Source organism: Triticum aestivum, chromosome 3B (assembly GCF_018294505.1).
Source record: "Triticum aestivum cultivar Chinese Spring chromosome 3B, IWGSC CS RefSeq v2.1, whole genome shotgun sequence".
Taxonomy (NCBI): Eukaryota; Viridiplantae; Streptophyta; class Magnoliopsida; order Poales; family Poaceae; genus Triticum; species Triticum aestivum.
In genome coordinates this window covers 835,354,122-835,365,357 of record NC_057801.1, presented here as the reverse complement: position 1 = coordinate 835,365,357, position 11,236 = coordinate 835,354,122, and the positions used below count along the sequence as shown (strand labels likewise).

The 11,236-nt window shown below is 44.0% G+C and overlaps 1 protein-coding gene across 1 annotated transcript; it reads left to right on the top strand.

Moving 5' to 3' along the window:
* On the top strand, positions 1-6,761 carry LOC123072795 (U-box domain-containing protein 4; the record flags this gene model as incomplete). The annotated part of the gene is given in 5 exon segments (XM_044496435.1): positions 1-73; positions 1,658-1,932; positions 4,032-4,145; positions 4,280-6,331; positions 6,430-6,761. Coding segments are annotated over 4 exon segments (2,496 nt in total). The 3' UTR covers positions 6,490-6,761.
* Positions 6,762-11,236: the final 4,475 nt, after the last annotated feature.

Here is an 11,236-nt window from a genome sequence, read left to right as displayed (position 1 = left end):
GAGATCCGCCGCCGCCGTCTCGGCGCCGCGGCCCCCCTTCGTCGGAGCTGATCCGCGCCGGCGCGCCGTCCAGGTAACCCCGCTGCCCGGGTTCCCCCTTTGCCTGGCCTCGTGGCGCCGCGGGAGGGCTTTCCCGACCGACAGCTCGAGCCCAGGGTGGATTGCGCTTTAGGGTATGGTAGGGTATGCTATGCTAGGGTAGGGTAGGTGCTAGCTGCTCTGGCGCGTTGGACGGGTCTGGTCTGGTAGCTTAGTGCGTGGCGGCTGGATTCTGAGGCGCCAGGTTGCCCTCGTCTGCTGATTGGTGCAGACCCTGGGGGCGGACCTCCACGATTCCTGCCAGTGCCCCCTGCATCCTCGCCTAGATCCGCCCCTGGCTGGTTCCCGTGCTCAAGCTTCTCAATGCCTCCTTATGTAAATTTTGGTACCCTAGTCCTTACGGCGGTAGACGCAGTGGACGCCTGCATTCACCGCGAGAGCCAAGAGCTGGAGCATTTTCGTGTAATGCCTTCTGCTGGCGCAGCTCGGATGATTAATTACGTTCTTAATTCAAGTGGGCGACCGGCTCATGTTGCCGCGCAAATGGACGGCTACCCACAGCTCCCTACGTCGTTTTTGTTGAATTGGTTGGTGTACCCCTTTTATCAATTTTGGGTGGTGATGACCGTTACAGTTCCAGATGCCCTCTTTCGCTTTGCTGTGCCTATGTGCACTGTGAAGTAGGGGCATCTCATGGAAAGCGGGCTATGCTGGAGTGTATTTGCCTTGTATGGTTACGTTCTGAACTGAGTTGACAACCAGCTCATGTTCCCGCGCAATTGAGTTGAGTGGCTGCCCCCCAGCTCCCTGCCTAGTTTTTGTCGCATTCATGTACCCCTTTTATCATTTTGGGCAGTGATGTCCGTTACTCTTCTAGATGCCCGCATTCGCTTTGCGGGCGAGAATTTGCTGTGACTCTGTCCACTGTGAAGTAGGAACGTCTCATGTAGCGCATTCTGTGCTGGTGTATGTTTGCGTTTGGTGGCGTACTTTAGATGATCACATTCATAATTGAACTGGCAACCAGCTCATGTCCCCCGCGCAATTTAGTGGCTTCCCTCGCCTCCCTACTTAATTTTTGTCGTGTTTATGTACTAGTACATTCAGTTGCATGTTTCAGCACTACTATTGTCTGGATTAGGCTATACCCTGATACCCTTAATACTGCACGCTAGACGGTAATTAATGTTTGTACTTGGGTTGAGCAATACTAAAGGGGAAGGCAGGTCACTGCACTGAACCGGACATTCCAGATTTCTTCGTTGTGTACTGCTTGCTATTTGTACTTGCGTCATGATTGCACCCACTCTACAGTAAACTGCCATTGTTGTACCAGAATACATTTAATTGAATCTCCAATCAAGATACATAGATTAAAATGGTAAATCAAAGTGCAGGCGAAAATGGGCCAATACTTAGCTTGTGTTTCTTGTTTTAACCTAGCTAATCAGGTAGTTAGGATCAGCACTCGTATGCACATAATATTTTGTTTCTATGGGAAGCTCTAATGCTTCATAAACCCACACTCAGCTACTGCATATTCATCAACATATATGGATGGATTTTGGTATTCGTGAGTTATGAATTCTAACTTCTAAACATATGCATCTTTTCATAGGGTTGATGGAAGATTTCTCACCGAGGACTCTGCTCGATAGTATCTCGCACCTTAGTGCCTTGACTTCTGATGGCTCTACTGCAAGGCCCAAGCCTATTCAGAACTACTGCCAAAACGTATGCGATATATCAAGCATCGTGAGCCCTCTCATAGAAGATATATGCAAGTCTCCTGAAGAGCAACTCAATGAGGTGTTAAGGGAGCTTGACACTGCTATAAACGAAGCTTCAGGGCTTATTGGGAACTGGCACCAAACGACCAGCAAAATATACTTTGTACGTACACATGAGACAAATTTATATTTCCACATTTCATTTATCCATGCTGTTTTTTCATATATGATGCCTCATAATTAAGTTAATTGAAGTAAATCAAACGGTCTATCCACCTTGCAATGCTTTGTTTAGGTGGTGCCTGTTATTTTGCAGAATTTTTCCTTTAACATGCATTTGCTGGTGACCAGTGTCCTGCGTTGCTCCACTGTGACCATTTAATTTAATCTTCTTTTTTGCTGGCTGACATTTGCATCAACAAAATAGCATATGTCCCTCAGGTTCCATTGCTTAAAATGTAGTGCAAAATCTGATGGATGCCACAGTGTATAACTCAGGGGTCTTGATAATTGAATTTTTCTCTGTTGAAACTGCATATAAGTAGTCTGCCCTGTCCCCAGCAGTGATGTACTCCCGCCGTTCCAAAATATAAGTCTTTGTAGAGATTCCACTATGAACTACATACGGAGCAAAATGAGTGAATCTACACTCTAAAATGCATTTATATACATCCGTATGTGTTCCATAGTGAATCTCTACGAAGATTTATACTCCCTCCGTTCCTAAATATAAGTCTTTTTAGAGATACCAATATGGAATACATATGGATCAAAATGAATGAATCTACACTCTAAAATACGTCTATATACATCCGTATGTAGTCCATATTGAAATCTCTAGAAAGACTTATATTTAGGAAAGGAGGGAGTATTTAGGAACGGAGGGAGTAGCAAACAAGCAGTGTGAACAGTTTGGGCTCAGCCTAAATGTTCGATAGCAGCCTTATGTGTGCACAACTGCAGATTTGTGTAGTCATAGGCTAACACATGCTTAGCGATAGGAAGTTGTGTTGGATACAGCCACGCCTTTTAGGCTAGGAAAATTCCTATTAAGTTAGGAAGATGGAGTTATGGTTCTGTAAAGAGTTCGTACTATGATCCGGCTTATGGATCAAGTCAGTTGCCTATATAAATTGCTATCGTGTAACTATTTTTGTCAACCAGTTAGTAATTCAATCATTCAACTAAGTTTCAGTGCCTTGCTAAGAGCAAGATCTGGCTCTGCAGTGGCTGGGTGAGGTGAGTGTCCTATTCTCTGTCTCGGAGTTCGAACCCTTGCCCAGGTTGAACCATAACAGTATATGCACTTACATTAGTGAAGGGTGTGTTTGGTTAGTTTCTCAGTGGAGCCTGGCCCCGTGGAGCCTGGTTCAGTGTATGCAGGCTCTGGTCCATATCTGCATGTTGTTTGGTTGCCCGCATCAAGCCAGCTAGCATCCTCCCCGTATTGTAAATTGCACTAAGCCCAGCCTGCATCTGGAAAAACGGTCAATTTGAACGTTCCTGGCGAGCCAGGCTGAGGGCGCTTTAAGATCCGTGCGGGCCAGTTTCTGCGTGCGAGCCAGGCAACCAAACAACTCGCTACTTAGCCCGCCAGAGCCTGGTTGGCCTTAATGCAGGCTACCAAATGCGCCCTAAAGCATTTTTTGTTAGGTTCACTTGTAGACTGACCTTAACTGTGTTGGGTCAGTTCCTATGCTGAATAAATATCTCATTCTTGTGTAAAATAATCTTCAAAGGTTGCTGGGGCATTGATCATTGTCCTTGGTAAACAATCCAAGCAAATACGTTAGCTAAACTTCAGTGAGAAGATTAACCAGCAGTATTTGACATTTTTAGTAACTCATGTCATGATTTTCCAGTAGGCGGTATTCTTTAAGGGAAATAGCATATAAGCCCAAAATAAACTACACAACTGTACTAAATTATATGCCCCGCTTATGGAGGTACTTGGACGTATTTTCTTTGACTTATGTGTTCTGACTCTTCCGGTGTTACCTCGTCCCATTTGTTTCGTTAGTCGCTCAATTTTCTGTTGTGGTCCAGTACTTGTCCTTTTTGCCACTGGATGTCCCTTAAGTCTTGAAGTCAATGCAAATAATTTTATTTAAGCTAGTTCTGTTTGGTACTGGTTCTTTGTCTTATCAGACAATATAGCTCTTTAGGTAACACAGGTTGATGAATGCCATAAAAGTCATATAGCTAATGCTGCTCACCAAATGTTGCTTTTCTGATTCAGTATGTTTATTTTACATTAAACAGGTTTGGCAAATTGAATCAGTGATCTCGGATATTCAGGGATGCTCCCTTCAATTGTGCCAGCTTGCTAATTCTTTATTACCTTCTCTGACTGGATGTGCTTGCATTTGTATTCAGGTAATGGAAAATCCACTCTAGACTCTTATCTGTTATATAGCTAGTTATTACAGTACTTTATTACTATCTGTCACATTGATGTGCCTTGTGCATCCAGCTCATGTTTGTCATTTGTGATTTTTGATTTCTTGTAGAAACTCCAGGACATCGATTATGAGCACATGTTTGATTTGGCGAAGGAGGTCGCAACGAAGTTAAATGGGAATGATACACAAAGTCCCGAGAATCTGTCGATAGTATCAAGTTCATTAAGTCTGTCAACTAACCTTGAATTATACATGGAAGCTGTTTCCCTCGAGAATCTGAGAACAAGGGCAATGCGCAGTGAGAACCGTAAAGAACTCGAGCTTGCTGAGGAGATGATTCCAATGGTCAAATATATGCACGAGCGCCTTCTCAGGGAAACACAGTTGCTTAACATCAACGGGGTACCCATTCCTGCTGATTTCTGTTGCCCACTTTCCCTGGAGCTGATGTCTGATCCTGTTATTTTAGCATCTGGTCAGACCTATGAGCGGGTTTATATCAAGTTGTGGCTCGATGAAGGTTTTACTATCTGCCCGAAGACACGCCAAAGACTTGCTCATTCTAATTTAATTCCTAACTATACTGTGAAAGCTTTGATATCCAACTGGTGTGAGTCACATGATATTAAGCTACCTGATCCTGTGAAATCCTTGAAGTTGAACTTTCCGTCAGCAGCCTCCTCCCTTCAAGATTTGAGCGCCACAGGCAACAGTCCTCTACATCCTAGTGCTGGTAGGGGTAATATTCCTGGGTCCCCAGAAGCTGACCTGTATATGAGAAGCCTGAATAGAGCATCTCCTTCCCACAGTGCGGTCCACCAGAACTCTGATGCACTTGTGAACCGTCCTGGCCATGAGGCATCCACCAATCAGTCTTCAGACTATGCAAATGGCTCCGCGCCAGATATTTCAAGGCTATCTGTTGCGAGTTCTGAAGCAAGAGAGTCTGGTTTTGAAGAAAGGCATGCTGGTTCCAATGTACAAACCTCAGAACAATCGACGGAGGAAACATTTGAAGCATCTCTTTTGAACGGTGATTCACAGGACCATGTAGGCAGCTCTTCTGTTAATGGGAGTCTTCCTAATAGCGGTCAGCTTGATGGGGAATGTGACAATGCCAATGGGATGGTACGAGTTCCAGGTGATAGGACAAATTACAGTAGTGATGCATCTGGAGAAGTTGCTGACGGTGGGCCTTCTGTCTCTTCCGCCCCTCAAAGGGAAAATGTAATGCTCCCAAGATTGGGTGATCTCCGCATGAGAGGGCAATTTGTTCGGCGGCAACCATCTGACAGGGGATTCCCTAGAATAACATCTCCCTCGTCCATGGATGCCCGAGGTGATCTTTCTGCCATCGAGAATCAGGTACGCAAGCTAATTGATGATTTGAGAAGCGATTCCATAGAAGCTCAGAGATCAGCAACGTCAGAGATCCGCCTTCTAGCTAAGCACAACATGGAGAACAGGATTGTCATTGCAAATTGTGGGGCTATAAACTTGCTGGTTGGTCTCCTTCATTCAACAGATGCCAAAATCCAAGAAAACGCAGTGACAGCCCTCCTCAATTTGTCAATCAATGACAACAATAAGATTGCCATTGCGAGTGCAGATGCTGTTGATCCTCTCATCCATGTCCTGGAAACAGGGAACGCTGAAGCTAAAGAGAATTCAGCGGCTACTCTGTTCAGTCTCTCGGTTATTGAAGAGAACAAGGTGAGGATTGGACGGTCTGGTGCCGTCAAGCCTCTCGTGGACTTGCTGGGAAATGGGACTCCGCGAGGGAAGAAAGATGCAGCCACCGCTTTGTTCAATCTGTCGATACTCCATGAGAACAAGGGTCGCATTGTGCAAGCTGATGCTGTGAAGTACCTAGTCGAGCTTATGGATCCTGCTGCTGGCATGGTCGACAAAGCCGTAGCCGTCTTGGCAAACCTTGCCACGATACCAGAAGGGAGGACCGCGATCGGGCAGGCCCGTGGTATCCCAGCCCTCGTCGAAGTCGTCGAGCTGGGTTCAGCACGGGGAAAAGAAAACGCTGCCGCGGCGTTGCTTCAGCTATGCACAAACAGCAATAGGTTCTGCAGCATAGTTCTCCAAGAGGGCGCCGTGCCTCCTCTAGTTGCGCTGTCACAGTCAGGAACACCTCGGGCAAGAGAAAAGGTTTGCCACTAACATCCTATCACAAAATTTATCTACAACTGGAAGGAAAATTTGTTTTTTTTTTTCTGTTGCTAAGAAATTGAATTTACTGGGTGCAGGCGCAGGCTCTTCTCAGCTATTTCCGCAGCCAAAGACATGGGAACTCGGCGAGGAGATGATGATGTTAGCATCATAATTTTGTAGTGTACATGAAGCATTCCCCCCAAATGGTGGTTAAATTTGTTGTTGACTGGCTGGTGCTGTGTACTGTTTGTTTATAGTCAGATTGAGAGAGATTGTGCTCATCTCATGCTACTTACCGTCTGGTGTGGGATGGGTGAGGGTGTTGGTTGTTGTCGTCATTGTTGTTGAGATGGTGTATTTTGTCGGTTTGTACAGCTTGTCGTTCGTCGGCATCTATTTGACCGAAGATGACTTTGTTGTTTTTGTACATGCTGCTGTTAGCTGATTGTTGCAAGTGGACTCAGGACTGCTGATCTATTTGTTGCGCGCATACTTTTGCCTTATCTTTCGAGAGATAGATCTGTGATTGTGCCTGATGTTTTGATTGTAGATGTGTACGCACTGGTTGGTGCTCTGCTCTGTGGTGGAACTGACTGAAATCAGTTGCTGCTAGCTTAACTCTGCCAGGTTGGGTGTGGCATTGCGCAGTTCAGCAGCTCAACTTGCAGCACATCTTATGAAGATAGCTCTCCTTCATAGGCCTGTACTTGAGATACGGTGTTGCTCGCCTTTTGTATCTCTGTTCATTTGCTTCAGGACCTCCAGCTTTTGTCCGTTCAAATCGGGAGGCTCTGATCCAAGAGAGCAGCACGCCTAGTGTGAACAAAACTGAAAAGAAAATTGATAAACATAATCTGGACGCAAATAAAAGTGACCCCCTGGTTGCCAAATTATGGTGCATATATAAGTTTGCCCAAAGTCAAATTTTGTAAACTTCGACCAAGCTTATAGAAAAGATTATCAGCATCTAGTACCAAATCATTCGCAAGGAGGGAGTACATCTTGTTTTTAAGAGTCGTTTCATGATCTTAATTAGCCACGTGAATCTCGACTTTTCATTACACACCTGATGAAAAAAATAAGTACAGCGGAAAAACCAGTACGACAAGTATCTCGAGGAGTTGCACAAAATGATCAACCCAAAACCTTGTGATGCATGTGATCAGGGACACATTCCTCGTCATCATAACATAATTGATGAAGGAGGAAACCAAGACCATGAGATGGCAAATTATGAGAAGCAGAAACAAAACAAAATTACCTAAACATCAGGAGGCAAAACCCACATGGGAGGATGAGCTTGAGCACCACTCAACACATAGTACCCTACCGACGTGATCCCCTCCACGTCGTTGTCAACGTGTTCGTCTTCCTTGAAGTACACACGGGAACCGTCGATGTCGCTGCTCGTCAAGAACTCCTTGGCGTCGTCAGGCAAACGTTCTTTTCGTGCGTAGCATCGACGGTGTGAGTAGTAGATGTGGTTTCTCCGCAGACCACCACACTCGGTAGTCGATAGGTGCATCGCCTTGGAGCACGTCGGGCCCAAGAACAAGGCTTGGTCGCCCAGGCTCCTCACTTCTTTCCACTTGTACCAGCAATGTGGAGTCGCCGCTTTGTTGACGTCGGCATCAACCAGCTCGAAAACTAAGAAAAAGGGACCCCTGACGTTGCGCGAGCACAGCCGTGGCTCCCATCGCAAAGCCGCATTAGTCCAAGCCGACCTCGAACTTGACGATTTGCTTGGTACTGTACATGACATGATGCAATAAAGATCACCATCGCAGAAGGCAATATCCATGACCTCCCTTGTACTAAATGTCCGAGTTAGCAAGCCCGCGGATCGCAACTCCATACTTATCGGTGATGGCGGCGAGGATACAACCGCTCAAGGTGGGCGGCTCGGAGAATATTACCTTTTGCGGGACAAACGGGTCACGGGCGCACCGCGTCCTCTGCGTTGGGGAGAGCGCCACCTCGGCATCGGAGAAAAGGTTGACGATCCTTAGATGTTCGTCCAAGAAGGCAGCCCAGCCACCTCCGTGGCCGCCGACGGCGTCGGTGGGGAACGTGAAGCGCGGCAGGACGGCGCCGTCCGCGGGGCCGTACACGTGCTTCTCCTTGTCGCGGCCGCTCGGGTCGAGGATCAGCCATGGGAGACGTGGCGGGTGCGTCACGACGGCTCGCCACGACGCGCACACGGCGGCGAAGCGGACGCGCTCGGCCGGGCCGGCGAGCCTGGCGTAGACCGTGCGGAGGAGATCGTCGGGGAGCGCTGACAACCGCCGCTTCTCCGCTGCCGAGGTTGCCATCTCCTTTCTCGGCACGATCGTTATCGCAGATACGGATTCTTTTTTATTTGGACGAATTGGATGAGACGAGATGACGGTGCAAGTGCCAAACCTAACGGGTCACGATCCGTGTACTTGTCTCTGGGCCCATGGGCCCATGTAGGCCAGCCCACTGCTTCATTGCCAAGGTTTCCTATGAAATCACTAATTGATAGTATTCCTTCCAAAGATCAATTCCATCTTCCCAAGTTGTGACAAGTTGCCCAGATGCAATGCCTCACTTATCACAACATGAAAGTTTTCTCTTTTTTCGTATATCCACTTATTCAAATCGTTTTATCTCTTAAATTGTGCATCCAAATTTTAAACCGTGCGTCGAGATCTTTAAAACTAGATCCCATGTTGATAGGTTTTGGCGGATTTTTTTAACAAACAAACAGGACGAGAAAACCGGACCGGAGCATGTTTTTTTCCTTTCCGAAATCCGTTTCCGAGAGGCACGGCCGTGCATCTCGTGAAAGCAAAACCGTGCCTCTCACAAAAAAAAGAGAACACATTTTTTTCCGTTTTTGAGAGGCACGGTCGTGCATCTCATGGAAGCAAAACCGTGCCTCTCACCGAAGAAAAAAGAAGAGAGAAAACACTTTTTTTCGTTTTCGAGAGGCACGGCCGTGCCTCTCGCGAAAGCAACCGTGCCTCACACGGAAGCAAAACTATGCCTCTCACGGAAGAAAAAAAAATAAAACACATTTTGTTTTTTCGCGCAACTTTTTTTATTCTTTCGTAATTTTTTTTCTAAAATCTAAGAATGACCGGTGGAAAATCAAAGACCCGAAAAAACACGAAAAAGCCGTCTAAAAAGTCAAAACTTGTGCGGAATTTTTTTTTGGAGGGAGCGTCCAGAGCGCGGTACATGGCAGCGACTGAGAGGCCTCTCCAAGTGATCGTTGGGAGGCTCCCGAAGAAGGGACCTCCTATTTGTCGAAGAGGCGTCCCAGATGTGAATCGAACTAACGCCCTACGGTATAGAGGACAGCGCACCTAGCCAGTACGACCAGCTGACCCTAGTGGTATAACTGCAACACGCTACGTAAAGAAATGCAAGGCAACGACAAAATTTAGAGAGCAGCTTGCTAAAAAAGTAGCCAAAACGTGTGTGTATAGGATAGAACCCACGGCTTCCAGTGACTGAGCCATGTCGTTAGCCACTGTGTTCATAGACTTGTTTTTCTAAAAATGACAACCCAATTTATATAAACTATAGATGGAGAAAAAAATAAACTTTTTAAAATTTTAAAGGTTGTTTCCTTTTTCACAAACGTCAATATATTTAGAAAAACGAACATTTTCAAAATTTGCTAACAAATTTTTTATAACTCAAAAAAAATTGTAAAAAAGGGAACAATATTGAAAACGACAACGTTTTTCAAACTATGAACAACTTTTTCAATATGCAAACATTTTCTAAAACAGGATTTTTTTTGAAAAACACCCCACAATTATGAACATTTTTTTGAAACACGACTATTTTATGAAATTTTCCTCAACATTTTTTAAATTTGCGAACAAATTATGAACACATAAATTTTGTTGAATTTGTGAACAAACTATGAAAGCAGAAACATTTTTTGAATAAACAAGCATTTCTTTCAAAACAAAAACATTTTATGAAATTACCCAAACAAATTATGTTCTCATTCTCACAAATGTCAATATATTTAGACAAACAAACATTTTCGAAATTTGCTAACAAACTTTTCATAACTCAAACATTTTTGGTAAAAACGGGAACACTATTGAAAACAAGGACATTTTTCAAACTATGGACAACTTTTTCAATATGTGAACATTTTTTAAAACAGGAACAAATTTGAAAAACGCCCCACAATTATGAACTTTTTTTATAACACAACAATTTTATGAAATTTTCCCGTTTTTAAATTTGTGAACAAATTATGAACACATGAGTTTTGTTGAATTTGTGAACAAATTATGAAAACAGAAATAGTATTTGAATAAATAAACAATTTTTTCAAATCGTGAACATTTTTACCCAAACATTTTTTTAATTTTGGAAAAGAGATTTCTTTTTTGGTTCGAAAATAGGAATTGTTTTTAAAATCTGCGAACATTTTTCAATTTATGAAAAATTGAAAATTTCATCATTTTGCATAATTTAAGTATTGTTTAATTTTTGAACATTTTTTAAAGAATTGAACAAATTTTGAAACAACTTAAAGTTTTTGGAATTTTCACAAACTTTGAAAACAAGAAACAATTCTGAAAAAATGAACAATTTTTGAAAAATACAAAAAAAATAAATTTTGGAAAAAATGTTGGAAAAAAATAAACGTGAAAAAGAAAAAAAGAAAATAAAAGAGAAGAGAAATAAACAAAAAATGAAAAGAGAAAAGAAAAAACAGGAAAAGGGAAAAAAGAATAAAGAACAAAGAGTAAAGAATAAAAACCGGTTCAGAAACCTTCTAGTATGTTCCCAAAACCGGCAAAACCCAGCTGAGAACCCTCTAGAAGGTTCCGAAAACCGGAACTGTAAGTACGATATAGATGGGCCGGTCCAAATTGATCGCTAGGTTAGCTCGCTTGTGCGATC